This window comes from Choloepus didactylus, chromosome 9 (assembly GCF_015220235.1).
Source record: "Choloepus didactylus isolate mChoDid1 chromosome 9, mChoDid1.pri, whole genome shotgun sequence".
NCBI classification, from domain to species: Eukaryota; Metazoa; Chordata; class Mammalia; order Pilosa; family Megalonychidae; genus Choloepus; species Choloepus didactylus.
The window spans coordinates 89,610,290-89,631,989 of NC_051315.1; the positions used below are offsets into that span (position 1 = coordinate 89,610,290).

The 21,700-nt window shown below is 35.7% G+C and overlaps 1 protein-coding gene across 1 annotated transcript in view; it reads left to right on the forward strand.

Moving 5' to 3' along the window:
• Positions 1–17,556, forward strand: part of PLCL1 (phospholipase C like 1 (inactive)) — a 375,338-nt gene extending 357,782 nt beyond the window's left edge. Inside the window, exon 6 of the mRNA XM_037849838.1 lies at positions 15,881–17,556. Within this exon, the coding sequence (XP_037705766.1) occupies positions 15,881–16,072 (192 nt within the window). The 3' untranslated portion in view covers positions 16,073–17,556. The remainder of the gene's footprint in view (positions 1–15,880) is intronic.
• The last annotated feature ends 4,144 nt before the right edge of the window (positions 17,557–21,700 follow it).

The window sequence follows — 21,700 nt, forward strand, 5'->3', positions numbered from 1 at the left end:
CTAGCTAGCTATCATCTATCTATACATCAGTCTGTTATGTACTATCTACTTACCTACCTGCTACCTATTGATCAATCAATTGATCAGTCGAACAATCTATTTCTGAAACTTGAGTGTAGGTTGTATATAGCTTGCACCTTGAACACTTAAAACCGCCATGTACATTTCTTAGGAACAAGATATTCACCTATGTAACTACTTTAAGTGCAGTTTTCAAGTTCAATAGGTTTAACATTGTTATAAAGCTAATAGTCTATATTGCAGTTTTTTCATATATACGGACACTGTTCCTTTGAGCCTTTTCTCCTCCCTTGCTAAATCCCCTCTAGGATCATATATAGCTTTTAATTGTCATTGTCTCTTTCACTGATTTTTCTTTCTTTTAAAATTGTGGGAACATATATATAATGTAACCTTTCCCATCTCAACCACTCCCAAGCATACCATTCAATGGGATTGATCATATTCCCAATATTACAGTATCCTCTCCACCTTCTATTACTAAAACTTTCCCATCTCCCCAAACAGAAACCCTCTATCCAGTATGCATTAACTCCCCATTTCCCCTACCCCATCCCTGGCAACTTGTACCCTAATTTCTGTCTCTATAGGATTGCATAGTCCCCAGTATTTTCTTTGAAGTTAATATGGGGCTTAAATTAAACATTCTATATCTATAACAATCTCATTTGCTTTGATAGCAACTTAACTTCAGTAGTATATACACACTATGTTTCTATGCCCCCCACTTTTATGTAGTTCTTTTCGCAAATTACAAGTTTATAGATTATCAGTCCAACACCACTGATTCCTCATTCCATTTTATGCATTTGCCTTTTAGATTCTGTAAGAAGTGAAAATATAACAGTACTAGCATTTATGTTTACCTATGTTATGACCCTTACTAGAGATCTTTATTTCTTCATAAGTCTTTGATCTACTATCTATTGTCCTTTCCTTCAACCTGCAGAACTCTCTTTAGCATCTCTTATAGGACCAGCCTACTGGTGATGAATTCCCTCAACTTCTGTTTACTTTGGAATGTCTTAATCTCTCCTTCATTTCTGAAAGACAGTTTTGCCAGATACAGAATTCTTGGCTGGCAAATTTTACTTTCAGCACCTTAAAGATGTCATCCTATTGCCTTCTTGCCTACTTAGTTTCTGATGAGAAATTGGCACTCAATCTTATTGAAGCTTCCTTGTACATGACATGTTGCTTCTCTGTTGTGGCTTTCAGAATTCTATCTTTGGCTTTCAACAGTTTGATTATAATAGGCTGTGGCATGGGTCTATTTAGCTGTTTTCTGGAGCTTTAAGAAAGAAGTTTCTGCCAGTTCTTACTGGTTGTTGAAAGCTTCTGTGGAGGGACAAAGCCCTGAAGCATCTCAGGTCTCCATCTTGAGTGGGGTGGGGTCAGAAAAGTGAGATATTGAAACTTTTAAACAGTATTTGTTTGTTATGCCGTTGATCATCCATTACTAAAGTTTTCTTTGAAATGCAATTAATCACCTTTGTCACCTTGCTATGTCACCTTGCTAAAGGTTGATATTAGTCTTCTGTCCTTTCTTATTAGATCTGTTGACATAGAGGCAGATGATCACAATAATGGGAAGAAAGAGCAGAAAGCAGGGGAATCAACAAACGGTGACTTTTGTTTTATTGAATCGTTCCTTTGTCAGAATGACTGCACAGAATTTCTGAGGATACCAGTATCATGACACAAACCAAGATTCATAAAGCTTTTTGCAGTGGAATCAGATTTTAAAATTTAGCTTGTATTTTTCTATTATTCAGCTCACTGGTGTTGAAGCAATTTTGTTGACATTTTCTATAAGTGGACTAGGCTTGCAGTCATTTGCCCAATGCAGACAGATGGCTTCTTACATAGAGCATCCTCACAGGAATGTATCTTATGGTATCTTCAGAAATGTAACAGGCCTGTCACAAAAGATAATGTTTGTCATTAATTTCTTTTTGTGACAGATGATTTCAGCTTATTTTTACTTTCTCATCTGGTTTAAATGAAACAGCTGTTTTAAATATTTTGTTCCAGTAGAGATGAATGTTTTAGTGTTTTACAGTGAACAATGTTGTAACCTCTAAATTACAAATAAGAAAATAAGTTTTCTTGGGGGGAAGAATGACATGCTCTGGGGTTTTCTGAGGAAAGTTCCTATGTCAATGCAATTGTTTCTGTTAGATTTTAAACATTATGGGTCTCTCATTGGACTAATAGGTGATATAATCCTGGCTTTTATTCTCAGTAAGTTTATTTTCCCTACTTTACCAAATTCTTTTTTTTTTTAATTTCAAGGTGTTTTTTGTTTCCTCGCATTTTTTCAAGTAAAATCAAGTACAATAGACTTACTTATAACATTGTCGTTACTGATAGCAAAACATTGCATTTACTGATACCTTTAATTTTCAGTTTATGCACTAAAGCTAACAGCAGCTAATAGTTTTTAGAATTTTCCATGTATGCCAGTCATTGTTCTAAATGGTTTAAATATATCAGCTCTCTTAATCAAACAATAAGCCTATGAAATGAGTACAAATATTATAGCCATTTTATGAATGAAGAAACTGAGGCACTGGGTGACCTTGCCCAAGGCTACACAGTGGTGGAGCCAGGATTTGAACCCACGTCATCTGACAATGGACCTCACAGTTATAGGTGCACCTATAGAAGAGCAATATGGTTACTCAAGGCTAGATTGTTACGTATGTGAGGAGAAACAAGTGATCCTTAGTATCAGATTCATTCCTTCACTGTTCTTGGAGTTCTGGTTCTGGCCTCAGCTTTCGTGTGCTGCCATCTTGGACAGCCCACTTATGTGGAGGGTTTTAGGGGCTCAAAGGTCCTGCAAGGAGAATCAGTATCCCAGGAATCTGAGAATTAACTGAGCATTCTCCTCACATTAATTGCATCCTTTACAGTGTTCAGCTGGTACCTGTAATGAATTTGATTCTTTTATAATCTTCCTTTTTTTTACCTCATCTATCAGGGCCTATGATGATATCTTTAAAATGAAAATCAATCATCTCCCCAGTCCCCTCCCACTCATTAGTCTTCTACCATTCTTTTCATATTTCAGATTTTTGAAAATTTGGTTCAGATTAAAATTATTAAATTCTTCCAAACTCTGTACCTACATTGAAGACAAAAGTCAATAATCAAAGTATCAGCACAAAGGTAGTATTTATATCTGGAACATTCATGGGTTCTATTATAAGGAAATTTAATTTTTGAACCAAAGAGCTTATAAGCTATTTTCTCTACATTTCTAAGATCTGTTAGATGACACGTGCAACAAATCATGTAATGTACCTAAATATAAAGAAAAACAAAGATAAAAGAGTATCTCTTGGTCTGGGAAGCAGGTGTTATTAGTTATTTCCTTCACATTTATTTCCTTTGTGAACCTGGGCAATATGTTTATTAGCTTTCTTGGGTCTATCTCTTCATCTGTAAAGTTATGAAAACATTATAGCTATCCTTCAAATGTCTCAAAAATTTGAAATAATTACTAAGAGCTCTTCTTCAGCAGAACTAAATTATGCTGCATCACTATTTAGCAATCATTTTCAGTAGGTTTTCTTTTTTTTGGCACAAATTTCAAGGAAACAAGATGAAGTCTAAGTAGATAAAATATAAGGGAAAATGGAATTTATTAGGCAATTTCAGTACTTTGTCATAGAGGCAATATCATTCTAGGCCTTCTCCCGTACCGTCCACATCTATTTTTGTAAAACTTAGGGGGCTTGAGGATTCAAGGCAAGTATCAAAATATCCTTATACTGTATTGCACTGATTGAAAGATGTCAAGAAAGAAATGAAGATGCCTCCTCATCTTTCAAATCACTGCTCAGTTGCCACATTCTCAGGGAAGTCTTGCCTGATCCTCTAGGCTACATGCTCTCACAGCATTGCATTTCTTTCCTTCAAGAACTTAGCACAACATGTGATTATTTGCAATTTTATTTTTGCGGTTATTTGATTTATGCCTGTATCCCTCACTAGACTTAAGTTCTGTGGAGGCAGGGGTGGTGTCTGTGCTCACTGTTGTACCTCCAGAGTCTAGTCCTGTGGTTCTCAGTGGGTTCAGTACTGCCCCCAAGGGGGTGTTTTGGAAAATTACAGAAGGGATTAGGAGAATTCTCTTGGCATTAGTGGGAGGGTCTGGGAGTGGTGGATGCCCTACTGTGTACCACAGTGCCAAATAATGAAGAATTGTCCCAGCCTTTTTAAAATCCTGCCTGATTAAACCCTCTAAAATACAAGTCAGAGTACTTTATTTTTTGCAAAAAATTATGTGAAAGATCCAGTAGCTAATGAGAGGGAAGCCTAAATGAAATACAGATATTGTTTCCAAATTATGAATAATTTATTCACTTTGGGCATTCTGTCTCCTTGACTGTATAATTGCTATGCTATAATATTGGAACACACTAGAAAGTGAGAGACAATGGTTTTAATTTGATGCTTTCCTTGTTATTATTGACAATCCATGATAGGCATCCCACAGTGTCCCAGAAGGTAGCAGCTGATATCAATCCCAAGAAAAATGTCCTTTGAGGTACTTTTGAAGATCTGGCAACTATGGACATTATTTACTTCCTTACTTGTAGGATTATCATAATTTTTCTCCATGGTGAGAGTCTGTAACTTGTCTTGGCATGTTATCCTTACCTTAATTACAGTTATTTCCTTCCTTATTATATGCAGATATGTCTGGTCTGTTATCATTATGTTAATATTATTCTTTATTCTACTTTCTATCTGGTACTTCTGTATTTTCATTTTCCTATATTTTTATTTGTAGAAGGGTATTTGATCTTATTTTTCTTTTAAATCTAAATAAATTCATTTTAGGAAAGTGCAAGCTTCTGCCTACTTCATTAGGATTTCTAGTGACCATTCTTTTATTTCCCCCTTATATTGTAACTGGAGGACTGCATTTACTTTATTTTTAAAAAATATCTATAAATAGGTTATATTATTTTTGAATTTCATTGTAGGATAATAAATGGAACCTTTCAAAATGTTTGTTTTTAAAGGGCCTTTGTTTTGATAGAGTTGAGACTGACAGGCCCAAAACAAAACCTAGTACATACTGTTTAATAAATATTTGTTTAATGTATAGATAAATGAATAAAGCAAAAATGAAGGCCTGAGTCCTCACTGGTGGCTGAAGGAGATCACTGTTTTTAAAGCAAAGGGAGAAGTGAGTGTGTCTCAACTCACATACTGTTCATAGCTTAGAACAAACTACAACAGCAAAATGTGAAGTGCTTTCCAAATGGGAAAGTGAGCCATTAAACTTCATACTTCTTTTTTAAGCTCTGGTCAATAAGTGCCTCTCAATGCGGTAGATTTTATTGTTTAATTCAGATGCTGACCATCCTTACTATTACCTTTGCTTGTTATTAGAACTGTTGCTCTGGCTTATTTATTTTATTATTATATTATTATTAGTGAGTAATATTTAAATAATGTTAAACTATTTCATCCATTTATAGTATTCTATATATACAAGGATGGAAAAGTGGTCTCCTATACATTAAAAACTATTTTTAAAAAATCACGGTACATCTTCAGCAGGTTTTCTGCTTAAGATGCAATTAATCACCATCTTGATGTAACTAGGACCCTTCATTCCTTGAACATTGAAGTTAATCAAGATTTCATGATGAGAAAGAAATTGTTAACAATGCAGGATGTTATTTGAGAAGGTAATATAGAAAAAGAATATCTTATTTGTCAGACCTTGAAACAAGGCTTTCAAATTTAACTTCCAAATTTAATTTTCATTATGTTGAATTTTTAACAGAGCATGGCTTCAGATTTCTTAGAGCCTTTTGTGTGGTTGTGTTAATTAATCATGTCATTCTGCTGCATTTTGCAAGGTTGTGTGGTCTCTTCAGCATTATATTATTCTTAAAAGTTCTTTAAAATATCTTTCACAGCTTGTAAATTACTTTTCCTTGGGAACTGGATTTTGAGGTATTAAAAGGGCTTATTTGTGATCTGTTTCTATAATCTTCATAAACATTTGATTTATTTGGAGTATATGTCTAATACTGAAAAGTATGAATCACAAAACCTATAGCACTAACTTTTAAAAAGTTGAACTTTATATAAATTTATAAAATCAACTGGCTCAAGTGAGCATGTCCAATGTGATTCCCTTACTGTTGCTATAAAAATTAAATAATTTAATTGTATTATATAATGAAGATTTGAAAAGCAAGGTTTCATATATTTTGAGTTCAGAGTGTCAGGACAAGAATAACAGAAAAATCTCCATTGAGCCAAGGCTATTAGATCAGAACTACTCTTCTACTCTTCATCCATGTTTCTCGAGTGGTTGTGGAATAAAAATTCACCTCTTTAACTAGCAAGCAGAATGCAGTTACAGTAGTTGGTTGCCAAGTCATTGAACAATAATAAATCTGAGTGCTGTTAACTAAATGCAATAGAAACTTCTATTTTAGTGCAACTAAGTTATTTTATATATAATCCCCTGATACTTACAGCTTTGTGCCCTGTAGCTCCAGTCATCTCATAGGCATTCCCTACACACCCAGGCTTGCTTTCTGGAGGGCAAGAATCCCAGACCATCTTTGAATAGTTTTACTCAATATTCCAAATGCAGCAATGTAACAGAAATGTAACATCAAGAGAATTACATCTGTCCTAACATCAACACATTTTTGATCTGCTGTTTTAATTTCCCAAAGGACATTGTAGTCATTGTTAGGAATAAAGCATTTAACTTCTTTAAATGATTCAGAAATTCCCAAAAAAGCATGTAACATTGGTTCTTGAATTAGTAAGATATTGCAAACCATGGTTTCCACAATGCACAGCCTCACTGTATTATATAGTCTGTTTCACTGAATTGTAGCTGGTATAAATAAATGATGGCTGTGGCAGACTTTTTTTTTTTTTTAATGCATTTTAAAATTGTGAACTTTAACATATATACATAACAATGATGACTTTCAAAGTATGATTTAACAAGTAGTTAGAGAGCAAATTTCAGAGAATGTCATGGGTCACAGTTCCACAACTTCAGCTATTTCCATCATTGTAAAATATAACATACCTACAGAAAGGTGTTAACTTTCGATGTACAGCTCAACAAGCAGTTATGTAGGCAATATCAAAAATTATTATGGGTTACAATTCTGCAGTTTCAGTTCTTTCCTTATTATGCAATATAGGTTGTATAGAGAAAGGTGAAGACTTTCAAAGCACAATTCAATGAGTAGCTACAGAGCAAATTCCAAAGGATGCTATAGGTTACAGTTCCACCATGTCATTTACCTCCTGCCAGCTATTCCAACACCCCAGCATCTAAAAAAATATATATATATATAAAAGTTCACTATTTATAGACCTTTGTTAAATCTTACCTTGTTTGTTGCTACCTCTTCCTCTCACTTAATCCCTTTCTCCATCTTTGGGGTGTTTAGGCAATGAGCACCCTAACTTGTTCATATTGAAATGGAGTGTCGACAGCATGGGGAAGGGGGCTGCATCTGACTGTTGTTCTTAAAGAGGCTATTGCCTCTGGGTTTTAGGACTTGTCTGGCATAGGAACTCTCTGGTGGATTTAAGTTTCTGAGAGATAAAACTTAGTCAGTGAATCTTTTATGGAATCTCAGGTAGAGACCTAGGCATTTGGGGACTAATTTTCATAAGGTCATGTCATACTGTGGTCATTTGGGATGTCTAGCTGGAGCTTGCATAAGAGAAACCTCCAGGACTGACTTTCTTTTTTTTTTTCAGGGTGAGTTTACTCCCATTTTTTTAAATTCATATTTATTGATATATATTCACATACCATGCAGTCATACAAAACAAAGCATATATTCAGTTGTTTACAGTACCATGATATAGTTGTGCATTCATCACCAAAATTAATTTTTGACAATAATAAGACTAAAATTAAAGTGAAAAAGAACAATTAAAGTAAAAAAGAACACTGAGTGCCTTTTTCTCCTTTTTTTTTCTTCCCCTGTTTTTCTACTCATCCATCTATAAATGAGACAAAGTGGAGTGTGGTCCATATGGCTTTCCCAAACACGTTGTCACCCTTCATAAGCTACATTTTTATACCCAGGATAGACTTTCAACTTTATTTGGGATCTCTCAGCCACTGTGAACTCAGCTTATTGCCTTTCTTTTTCCCCCTTTTGGTCAAGTAGGCATTTTCAATCCCTTGCTGCCAGGGCCAGGCTCATTCCTGGGACTCATGTCCTATGTCGCCAGGGACATTCATTCCCCTGGGAGTTATGTCCCTTGTGGGGGTGGTGGGGGGATGGTGGTTAATGAATTTATTTGTTGAGTTGGGCTTAGAGAGAGAAAGGCCACATGTGAGCAACAAAAGAGGTTCCCTGGAGGTGCCTCTTATGCATAATTATAGGACGGCTCAGCCTCCCATTTACATTTAATGCTAAGTTTCACAAGAGCAAGCCTCAAGATGAGGGCTTGATTTATTAAGTAGTGGGTTCCTAATTTTACTTAATATATATTCTATCCCAAGATAAATGGCCAGCCTCTTACATTATCTTCACTTAGTTGTATAATCGTCATCACTCTCAACTTGAAACAATTATTATAACATAATACATCCCAGAGCTCTTATCAGCTGCTAATTATTCATCCCTAGTATTAGTGTAGTGTTGGTAAGATATTCCTATTAAATATAGTCTTTAATATGTAATGGGTAGTTTTTCCATATACCACTCTGTTGTTAACCCTCTGCACCAGTGTCATACCTTGTAAGTATATCATGCTAACACTTATTTAGGTTTGTGGTGCTACTCTGTGGGTTACATGCCTTTAAACAACCATTTATAAACATGTGTGCCTTCAGTGTGTCATTGATACTTATAATCTCATTAACAAACCAAAGTCACATTAACTTCACCCTCATTATCATATCTGTACATATTAGATTATCATTTCCCCTTCACTAGCTTCTGTCTATCTCTAGGTCCCCTATAGTCTACATTATAAGACACTTATTTTACATTTTTCATGGAGTCCACATTAGTGGTAATATACAATATCTCTCCTCTTGTGTCTGGCTTGTTTCACTCAGTATTATGTCTTCAAGTTTCATCCATGTTGTCATATGTTTCACAACCTCATTCCTTCTTACTGCTACATAGTATTCATCATATGTATATACCACACTTTGTTTATCCACTCATCTGTTTAAGGACTTTTGGATTGTTTCCATCTCTAGGCAATTGTGAACAATATTGCTATGAACAACGGTGTGCAAATATCTGTTCATGTCACTGCTTTTAGATCTTCTGGGTATATACCAATAAGTGATATTGCTGGATCATCAAGTAACTTGATATCTAATTTTCTGAGGAACTGCCAAACTGTCCTCCAGAGTGACTGTACCATTATACAGTCCCACCAGCAATGAATAGGAGTTCCAATTTCTCCACATCCTCTCCAGCATTTGTAGTTTCCTGTTTGTTTCATGGCAGCCATTCTTATTGGTGTGAGATGATATCTCATCGTGGTCTTGATTTGCATCTCTCTCATAGCTAGTGAAGATGAACATGTTTTTCATGCGTTTTTTAGCCATTTGTATTTCCTCTTTGGAAAAATGTCTTTTCATATCTTTTACCCATTTTATAATAGGGCTGTTTGTACTATTAGCATTGAGTTGTAGGATTTCTTTATATATGCAAGATATCAGTCTCTTATCAGATACATAGTTTCCAAATATTTTCTCCCATTCCTTCGAGGTACAGAAGCTTTTGTTTTTGAGTAACTTCCACTTATCTATTTTTTTTTTCATTGCTTATGCTTTGGATGTAAGGTCCAAGAAGCAACCTCCTAATACTAGGTCTTGAAGATGTTTCTCTACCTTATCTTCTAGGAGTTTTACAGTACTGTCTTGTATATTGAGGTCTTTGATACATTTCGAGTTAATTTTTGTATAGAGTGTGAGGTAGGGGTCCTCTTTCATTCTTTTGGATATGGATATCCAGTTCTCCCAGCCCCATTTGTTGAAGAGATTGTTCTGTCCCAGTTCAGTGGATTTGGGAGCCTTATCAAGAGTCAGTCGACTGTAGATCTGGGGGTCTATTTCCAAATTCTCAATTTGATTCCATTGATCAATATGTCTATCTTTGTGCCAATACCATGCTGTTTTGACCACTGTAGCTTTATAGTAGACTTCAAACTCAAGAAGTGCAAGTCCTCCCACTTTATTTTTCTTTTTTAGAATGTTTTTAGCAATTGAGGCCCATTTCCCTTTCAAATAAATTTGATAACTAGCTTTACCAAGTCTTCAAAGTAGGCTGTTGGAATTTTGATTGGAATTGCATTGAATCTGTATGCAACTTTGGGTAGGGTGGACGCCTTAATGATGTTTAGCCTTCCTTTCCATGAACATGGAAGATCTTTCCATCTCTTTAGTTCCCCTGTGTGGTAGACTTTTATTGTAGTGGTGTCTGTTGGTGACTCTAGCTGTGGGAGTGGATTCTACATGGAAAGAATATCAGGGAAATCAGTCAGCTGCTGAGTGTGTGCTCAAAGATACCCACACAAGTCTGCGTAGAGACAGAGCTGCAGTTGTTTATGTGTAAAACTGTGTAAATGTGAGGGTCTTTCCATTCCCAGAGTCTCAACTAGCTGCTTTAAATATTTGTGGTGTGCTCTGAGACAACCATCTCATTTCCTTCACACGTGATGAGGACACTAGTTACTATACTCTCCTGCTCTTTGATGCACTAATAGTACAAGGGATAATGCAGTTCCTGGGAAAAACAGTATGAAGAAGGCATGGATATCTTTTGTGAATTACTCTGCCAGATGTTGCCCAAACTATTTTCAAATAGTGGGAATAAACTGCATTTCTTAGGAAGAACAGAAATAGCAAAAATCATACGTCTTTTCATAGATTACAAAATATGTAACTAAAAAACTTACAAACATTTATTAATAGATAACTTACATTTAGAATTCCAGCCTCTTTTATGGTTATAATATAATGAGATAATATATGCAAATTGATTTATACTTGATATATTAAATGTTCAATAAATGTTAGCTGCAGTTTAGTGTTGTGTTAGCATTTTACTGTTAATAATGCATTTATAAGGAGTCATCAAAATTATGGTGCTATTTTACAGCAGCCCAACTTACTATCTAAATTTCATCAGGTATTTCTTAATTTCTAGAAAATGTACTTTAATTGCAATTTAATGCAATTGGAAGGATTTAGTCAAGAATGCTGAATGTGTTTTTTTAATTAATTAATCATCACTAATATTTAGATTAAAAATTTCCATAGTGATCCCACATGTTTCCCGTGATTCCAAGTGTTACTCTTTAAATATGTTGAGATTGCTATGTAATCTTACATTTAGAACCCAAATAACTGTGGAGGTTGAATTAATAGCCTATGCTCTTGGGACTTCTGATAATTCTGTTGTCCCATCAGCATCAGTCTGCCTAAGATACCCTTATTACCTGTTTCCTTTGTGTTAAAGCAGTCCTTCTCATTTTTTTTTTTTTTTTTTTTTTTTACCCCGAAGCATCCCTAATAGCAAAGGAGAGAAACTATGAACTCCCACAGGATTGCTGGTATATTGAAGGGCTGGCAGTAGCTTGACATTTCTTTGAAGTTGAGTGTTCAGTGTTCAAATTGTATGTAAATTCTGTATTCCACACCATAAAAATTCTGGGTTTATTTTAGTATCCAAGAGGTGTTTCAATTTATGTACCACAAGTAAAATGAATTCTCCTGGGCTGCTCTCCTTCCTTCTCTTCCCCCAAGAATTCAGTTTTAGGAGAATTAGGATTAAAGCATATTCTTTAGTACCCCCTGACAGAATACTCCTTAAATGCAAACTACATACTAATCCCTCGAAATGGCTTAGCTGACCTGAATACCTCATGCATTTTGGAGGAAATAATATGCAGGGATTGGATCTGGAGTAAACTGGCCAGTTAGGAGGGAGAGGAATGTCAGCATGGGGTTGTCAACAAAAAACTCTGGTTCTGGTACTTTAATCCAGAGGGCCCAGGGAGGAGGGGCAGTGTGTGATCCCTTGAACCATGAAAGACAATCTCTATTGCTCCCTCTAAAGAAAATATAAAATGAAATTTTATGTAAATATTTCAATTGAAAACATTCTTCATAACTTAGCCTTTAATTTTTGCATCCTCTATTAGTTAATAGTTTAACTTCTGGTCTTCTTATTTTTTTCTGCCTGTGTTGTGCCTCCAGAACGTGTTGTCTCCTGGGTTGTCAGGAGATGATGTAGTTGTGTTCTTGTGCACTGGTACAAACTGTTTTCTCCAATTGGCCATTGTTTGCTAGATAGATTGACTTCTGTTTACCAGAACTGGCACAGTCTGGTGTTTAGGCTTGGATGCCACCTCTCGGCAAACGAGGAGATGACATTCTGACTGATTAATTAAATATGTTTCATAACCTGCTGTAGGAAAAGGGGGTGTGAGAGCATTATGCATTAGTAGGATCAGGCTTGATATTTTTGTGTTTTGCTGTTCTCTTGCAGTTAGGGAGGATGCCAATTTTGCTTCTGTTATGCTCTTATGATGCCTGATAAAATTTCCAAAACTAAAAGAAAAGAGAACACTTAAAAGTAATACAAAGTAATACTCTGAAAATGAGTGTGAGTATAATCTCATTGTTCATATAGCTTGTTTTTAAGGGAATCTTTCCATTTGCAAAAACAGTAGCAAAATACATATTTCTGTAAAGCAGACTGTGGTAAATGGATTTTTTTAAAACTAGTCAAATTTATATTAAAATACATACAGTAACAAGAAATGTATTATGGTAGTAGACAATGTTAACTGCTTTCCATATCACCTTATACCAGAGTTTACTTTTGTTTATTTTAATCACAAACAGCTTTTCAACATATCTCCTTTAATCCTTAGAACTGTAAGAAAGGAAGAAGGGTATTTTTATCATGTTAAAGAAGAGAAAATGTAGGGAGGAAGTGATAGAGCAAAAGCAGAACTAAGATACCCTGACTTTTGTGCCAGCTTGTTCTCGCTGCACCTTATTTTCTGACTCTGTAGACCCCATCTCTAAATTCTTTCAGGCTCTGTCTCATTGGTAATGATCTTGTTTTTGTCTGTGTTGCTTTCATAGGTAAAAATGAATAGGACACTTTAATGTGCTTCACAGAGAGAGCACAACTTGCGTTTTTTTTCTTTCTCTTAAAATTTTTTTTTCCATTGTAGATTGCATTTATTTATTTACTTAAAATTTTTTTTTTACAAAAACCCCCTCTCCTTCCCCCTTGCAACATTGAATCTGCTTCCTATCTCTGTGAATTTGCTATTTCTCATCATTTGTTTTGAATACTATCATACAATTTTTGCCCTTGTGTCTTGCTATTTTACCTAGCATAATGTTTTCAAGATTGTTCCATGTTGCAGCAGTCTCATAGCTGTATTTTTTCTTATAGACAAATAACATTCCATTGTATGTATGTACCACACTTGGTTTATTCAATCATTTGTTGATGGGCGTTTGGATTGTTTCTAGCTTTCGGCTATTGTGAATAATGCTACTATAAACATCGGTGTACAATTATCTGTTTGTGACCCTGGTTTGACTCTCTTTGGGTGTATACCTAAAAGTGGGTCAAGGTCACTTGGATATATACCTAGAAGTGGGCCAGATCAAAAGGTAATTCTGTATTTAACTTTTTGAGGAACTGCTATATTGCTTTCCTTGGTGACTGCACCATTGTACATTCCCTCCAGCAATGCACTGGAGTTCCAGTTTCTCTCCACATTTCTCCATATCCTCTTCAACATTTTTTTTTTCCTCTTTTTAAAATAATAGCCATCCTTGTGGGTATGAAATAGTACCTTCCTATGGTCTTAATTTGCATTTTCCCATTGGCTAATGAATCAAGCATGCAACTTGCCTTTAAGAAATGCATTATCATGTAATAGTTAAGACCACAGACCCTGGAGCCACTTGCTAGGCTTTAAATCCCAGCTCTATCACTTAGTAGGTGTAGAACATGGAAAGGTAACTTCTCTGGGTCCTGGTTTTTTCATTGGTAAACTGAGAATAATAAAATTACCCATCTAATAGGGATGTTGTGACAATTAAAGGAGTGAATATATTTAAAGCACTTAGAAGAGTGCCTACACAGAGTAAGCACTTTATTATTATTATTTAAGAATTGCACTTTTCAAAATGGATGCGACTTGATTTTTCAGTGTCCAGAGGGGAGTCATTATTTCTGTACTGTTAACAATGACAGACTCCTCACATTCTGCTGGTGTAGTGAACATTTCCCCCTTGGAAATCCGTCTCTCATGGACAGGGTCTTAAGGCTTTAGCTTTTCGTCTTAGGCTAGGTTATGAATGTGGTGTTTGGAATAGGGTGCTGGACCAGGAGGCAGAAGACGTGGACTTTAGTCCCAGCTCAGTCATTAACCCACTGTGACCTTGGGCCAGTTACAGTTAGTTAACCCCATCAGACGCAGCTTTTCTTCTCATGAGAAGGCTGGACTATAAGACTTCCATGTCTGCTTTCAAAAATTCCATTCTGTGTTTGAGGTATTTGAGGGTAAGTTCACTTTGACAAATATATTAAGCAAAGCCCACTTATTCATTCCATGTAGTTAAAGTTGTTATTAGAAGGGTATAGCTATTATTACATGGGAGAGAAATGGTGAGTGCCGTTATAGATTTTGAGGAATGAAATATTCTAAGGTGATTTAAAATACAAGACTCTTCATATACCTAAGGAAAAGGCATTCATCAAATTAAAGAGGTAAAACAGTGTACCGTGTGTAAAATAAGTACCTTGCATAAAATAAGTGAGTTACCCTTTTTTGAAGTCTCTGCTTACAGAAGAACTCCCCAGCAATCAGCAAAACTTCCCATCTCCTCCCCCGTGTTGTTCTTCACCGTTTCAGGGTCACACTCTCTGACGCTACCATGAGAATGGAGAGTGGGAAGAGAGGAGTAGCTACTTCCTCTTTTGTCTATACACTGTGGTAACATGCTCTGGCTTTCCCACGCTTAGTCCTTTATGCCCCTGGGCCAGAATCAGAGGATACACTTGATCTTAATAGTGATTAATTAAAATACTAAATAAAAATATCAGGAAAAGATCTTTGTTGGGCAACGATGTAACCGACAGCTAATGTATTCCTGAGATCCTTGTTCACTTTCTGTTTTGACTGACATCTTGGGCCTCTGGAGACTCTCTTTTTCTACCAGCCAGGTGAGAACATTGTCCGCAGGATGGTGGAAAAGGCAGAAGGATTGTGGGTAACCAGTAATTTATCAAAAGGCAAATTGCAACAGTAACCCAATCTGCTAAAAACATGCTCACCAAGCATTAAAGTATGTAATTTACTTTACAAAAGATGCTTTGCTTTGTTAGCTCTTGTACACTGAGGGCCTGGTTTAATTCCCAGTTCATTGAGGATGAGCTTCTTTCCTTGATTTCCCCCAGGCCTTGAGTCTGGTGGGGTGGGAGTTACAGCAGTGCATTAAGTCTTTGCAAACCCTGGTGGTGGAGGGTTGACTGTCCTCAGTACATTCAGATAAGGGTCCTCCCTAAAGTTGTTCTTGGCCAGTAGGAATCTCAAGGGACTGCTGGCAATCACGGAGCCGATAGTTAAGGCTTAGGTTGAGGCCCTTGGTTTAAAGAGCAAAATCCACCAATAATGTTGGAAAGGAACCCTTGATTAAACCCTGTAAAAGTGAGCTTGTGGTTCTGGGGCTGTTCCCTCACTCAGCAATAGCATAAAGGACACAGAGTGATGTTGGGATACACTTGGCCCATAACTTTCTTCTTTGCTGTGTATTTCCACTTATCTGTAGGGCCAAGGAGATCTGCTGAAGAATGCTAAGAATGAAGCTCTAGAAAACATGAAGCAGATCCAGCTTGCTTGCTTGTCCTGTGGACTGAGTAAAGGCCCCAGCGGCAGCACAGATGCCAAAAACAAGCGCAGCCTGGAAGCGATAGAAGAAAAGGAAAGTGGTGAGGAGAATGGCAAGAACGGGAAGCCATGAGCCTGAACAGTTCAGCACCAACATGTTCATCCACCCTTCCTGTCAAGAACTCTGCCATTTCTTTCTTTTCTTCTTTCTTTCAGCTTCTAGAAATTCATAAAGGATGCCCTCTATAGGGTGTTCGTCATAAACAGATATTTTCACAATGTCAGTATTTTAATGCAGTTAATTTATCTAAGTTAAAACCCTTAGTACCAGTGTCTTAAAATCTGAGATGTGTACACATGCGTGGTGAGTGTGTATGTGTAAGTGTGTGTTTGTGTGTGTGAGAGAGAGAGAGAGAGAGAGAGAATCCTATAAAATCTATTCTGTGTTCCATTATCCATTTAGTAAGTTATTCCTTTATCATTTTGGGACAAACTTGTTAATTTGAAATTCTGAAGAGCACTTACTGTAATACTGTTATCATACTTAATTTTACTTCTCTGCCTTTGTCATTTAATTTAGAGATCTTAACATAGCTTACTATTGAAAGAACCTAAATGCACCAATGCATAGATGTCCTGATAGGTTAAATATAGATTAGAAAAATTCTTAAAAATCACAGTAGACATAAAAGTGAGTGAAAGTGAACAAATGATCAGAATTCTGGAAAGATCAGCAAAACCGTTCCTTCAGTTAGGGAACTCTTTAAAATATTTATTAAATAAAATCAATTTTTAGAAAGTTTTTTGTAGTAGTTTACTAAACAGATCTGCTTTCAGTAGAAAAATTGATCATAAGTGAATTTATACCTGCCTAAGAAATGCTGATGAAACTCTGTTTGAGACCTATGAAACTCTGAATCACAAGTGTAAACTTTTTGTAATTAGGATTCTGAAATGAAAATAATATTCAGTTGTGAAATTTTAGGCTTGAGATCTGTAGAAAAGTTTTATTCTTTCAAACTCAGAGTCTAGCATTCATTTTTTTTTTAATAGTCATGGGCAGCTAAGAGGTCTTAGCGCTGAATGGATTTAATTTAGAGTACTAAATTTAAATGTAAAAATATTGTTCAAACAATCCATATCATCATGTTGAGCAAATATAAATTTTGTAGGTCAGAGAACAACTTTGTGATGATTTAAGAACTACCTGATTATAAAACATCTATAATATAATTTTAAGATATGCAAAAATCCACATACACACAAAAAGAAGGGAATGCTAATTAGGATACATTTGTAATTGCATCTAGATCATTTTCATCCCAATGTCTTCATAAAGTACTTGAGTATGATATATTTGTTACCTCCAACAGAACTACATGTTCTATGGTTATGGAAAAATATATTTATTTAAGGCATTGCTTTTATTTTGAAAAGCTTCTTAATTAATTTGATTAACAAATATGCTAATTTGGGGAAACTTAGGGAAGAGAATTGTTGAAATTTTGCAAGTTTAAAAATCTTCTATAGCTACTGTGTTAAGTTATTCCTGACTTCTTCTTAACACTATTACGTTCATGTTGCACATTACTGAAAGAGTAAAGATATAAAACAACACTTTTATTGTTCTCTTTATTGTGATTTAATTGTAAAAGATAATGTAAATGGGTTATTATATAAAAAATATCTTAAATGGTATTCTATTTCCATGGATCAGATATGATGCAATTACTCCCTGGTTATAAGCTGAGCACTTGGGGAAGTATGTGAGCTCCTTTCAAGGCAGGTTTCCAATAGGACTACAATGGCCTGAAAAATTCCATTACCCCTCAGTGATGCCTAACCTGCTGGTAGAAAGAATAATAGAATGCAGGCATCTAAGCCCCTCATGATGAAAACGAGGTGATAGACAGAAACAAAATCCACTTTACATAGGCCAGTTGGTCGGTCTCACCTGTGGACCTCTTCAGTTCCCTCCGTTCCACTTGGGGAATATTCCAAGACTTTTTCAGTGAGTACGAGGGAGAGAAAGGAGATGGAGGGGTGGGAAGAAAGGATCAAGGGTGGCAAACTCTCAAAGAACATTTGAGAGTATTATTCATTTCTTTACTTCTGGGGAGAATTCAATCCTTGGAAATGGCTTCTCTTGTTTATTACAATTGTTCCAGAGTTCCACTCACTGTCATGGGACTTACCCATATATTCTTGAGAACATGATACGGATTCCATCGCATCTAACCCTATGTCTGGCCATGGGTTGTTAGTCATTCTCTGCTCCATTCCTCTGAGTAGACAGGGAATGGAGCGGGGGGCAGGGAGGAGCTTAGATTCTGAGTGAAGAAGTTGAAAGGGACAAAGTCCTCATGATGATCTTGTCTCTGGATGGGATAACAAAAACAAGCAAACAAAGCATTTTATTTATTATTATTTATTTATTATAAGCATTTATTTATGCTACATTCTATAGGTGTCATCCTCCTTTTGAGACTTGAGCTGCAGTAGAAAAGCCCCCTCTATCCACTTAATTTTTGGAGACACTACGAAAGCAGCATGCTAGATATTCATTCTATTCTTATTTATTTACTTTCATCTCACCAGGGGGAATTGAAGCAAGGTTGGTAGGTACTATTTCCATTTCACAGTTGAGAAAGCCCACGACCACTGACATAGTGAACGGAAGAATTGATGTTGAATTCAGGTCTGTCTGATTTTATGTTCAGGAGTATTTATTCAGTGATTTTGATTTTAAATGTAATTTTCAATATTTTAAACCAAACTATTGATTCTTTCCTTTTATTAATTTGTTCCTATTAATTCTTTCTTATAAGCACAAATGAAGAGCTTTATGATTTTTTTTGGATAATAAAATATTAATGATCAATATAAAGTGCAAAAATTGTGAAATGGATAAAAAAGAAAATAAGAATCACTCATTGTTAACATTTTAATTTACATCCCTTCAGACACTGTTTAGAGTTTACATACATATATACTTTCACTCTTAACAAAAATGAGACCTTATTATATAAACTGTTTTGTAAGAGGCTTTTTAAAACTTTAACAATATCATTGATATTGTTCCTTGTCAATAAATGTACATTCGAGTACATTCGAGGTCCCAGCCTTTGGATTGCATCCAGTCCATAGGTGACACGTTTTATTTAGCCACTGAATCTTTTTAACCAATAGCCAACTTTTGAAAATCAGGAGATTTCACATGAAAAAATTCAATTTCCTGTTTCTTTTAAAAAGTTGGATATTCTGACAACACTCAACCCTCCCCACTTCTTGCTTGTTGGTTAGAGCTATGTAATTGGCTGCCTTTCCAAATGGGGCATGGGTTGTCCAGAGAGCCCAAAAACCTCTTGACTCATTTATGTTCCATCTCTCCCTGTGGATATCTGAGGTTGTGACTCTTGATCTAACTCATCATTTACAATCATTACTTAGTGTTTATTACGTGTCTTTTATATTGCTAGACTTTACCCTCTTAATTTCTTGTTATAAGGATTGCAGTGATGAAAATCCATTTTTGCAAAGTTGTTCAACTCTTTCTTTAGGATAAATTTCTAGAAGTAGAATTGTTGGGTCAAAGGATACATATGTTTTTGTATGGGGGATAGATTTTGAGGTACACTGCCAAATAGTCTCTGGAAAACTTGTTCAATTTAAATTGCCACCAGGAGTTTATGAGAGTGCTCAAATCCTTGTTAATAATAAATTTAATTTTTCTTATTTTCATCTTTGCCAATCTACTAGATTAAAAATTTTTATTTCTCTCTGTCTTTAATCTCTAGAGAGATTGAACACATTATTACGTTTATTGATTATAAATAATCTCATGTGGATTGTCTATTTTTGTGTTCTGCCCATTTTGGGGTGGAGTGGTAATTTTTGTCCTTTTACTTTTGATTGTTAAGATGAGGCATTTACTTAAGGTTAAGAATCTTAACCCTTGGTTCGTCAAATGTGTTACTAATATCATTTCTTAGTTCCCTTTGCCTTCCAATTTAGTTTATGTTTCCTATTTGGATTTTTGAGGTTTAAAACATTTTAAGTAGATAAATCTATCAAATATATTATATATGGCTCTGTGCTTTGGGTTATGATTTGTAAGACTTTTCCCATCTCTGGATAATATAACATTATTTAATATTTCCCTTTGCCATTTAAAAAATTTATATTTTCTTTTAAGTCTTTAATCTCTTCAGAATTTCTTTTGACTGTGGATCTTGTTTTATTGTTTGCTTGCCTAGTGATCTGGAACCTCTACATCATGTTTCCAGTTCTGCTTTTGGTTACCTTTAAATTTTCCCACTTCATATGCTGAATATGTTTCTCTAATGATCTGCTTTAAGAATAAAGCAAATACTGTTACTTTTCTCTGGGAGTGGAATTGCTGGGTTGAACAGTTTGCAAATGTTGAGCTTTAGTTAAATAGTGCTAGTTAATTTTCCAAAGGTTTAATAAGTTACCTTCCACCTGTTGGGTATGAAGGTTCCAGTTACTCCCTATTAATGCAACACTCAGTGTTAGACTTTTTAATGTCAACCCTTCTGGTGAGTTCTAGTGGTATCTCACTGTGATTTTAATTTGGATTTCCCTGATGACTTGTTTTTGAGAATCTTTTTGTATGTTAATTGGTCATTTTATGAAGTGTCCATTTTAATTGGCTTTCCTGTCTTTTTCTTATTGATTGTATATTTTCTAGATATGTTTTTTAAAAAATCAGTTATGTGTTGCAAGTATCTTCTCCCACTAAGGAGCTTAGCTTTTCCTTCTTTAGTAGTGTCTTTTGATGAACAGAAATGCCCAATTTAATCCAATATATGTACTGTTTCATTTATGGTTAATACTGTCAAGACACCTTTGCCTACCCTGTGGTCATGAAGATGTTCTCTTACATTATCTGCTATTAGCTTTCTTGATTTACCTTTCACTGTTTACATCTACAATCTTGTTGAGGACTGAATCACATCACCCACAAAAGGCACATTCAGCTCTGAAACCCTGGACCTGTGGGTGTGAACCCACTTGTAAATAGAATCTTTGAAGATGCTGTTATTAGTTAAGGTGTGCCCAAACTGCATGAGGGTGGGCCTTGATCCAATATGGCTGAAGTCCTTATCAGCAAAGGAAACTGGAGAGGGAAAGGAGAAAGCCACGGGGAGGAGCCCGTAGCAGAAAGTCAGCTGGAACCAGAGGAGAAAGGAGAGGACATCCTCATGTGATGGGAAAGACAAAGAGCCTAAGGATTGCCAGCCAGAATGCCACCGACCCAAGGAGGAAGCAAGCCTTCCCACCTCCCAAACAGTAAGACAATAAATTCCTGTTGTGAAGCTAACTCATTGTATGGTATTTGTCATAGCAGCCAGGACACTACAACAAATCCCCCCTAGAACTGATTTTTGTGTGTAGTGTGAGGTGATGTCCAATTTCATTTTTCCCAATAGGGATTTTTAGTTGACCCAGACTATTTATTATAAAGAGTATCCTTTGTACACCCTGTGTAATGGCCACCCTTGTCAAAAATCAAGCATCAATATATGTGTGTGTCTGGAATGTCTATTTGGCTCCACTGATCTATTTCTGTCCTTGCACCACTACCACATTGTCTGAATTACAATGGCTTTATAATGTCTTCATAACAGACAGTATAGGTCCTCCCACTTCTTTTCAAAATTTTCTTGGTGATTTTTGGCTTTTTGTATTTCCTTATAAATTGTGGAATCAGCTCATCAATTTCCACCTGACCCTGCTG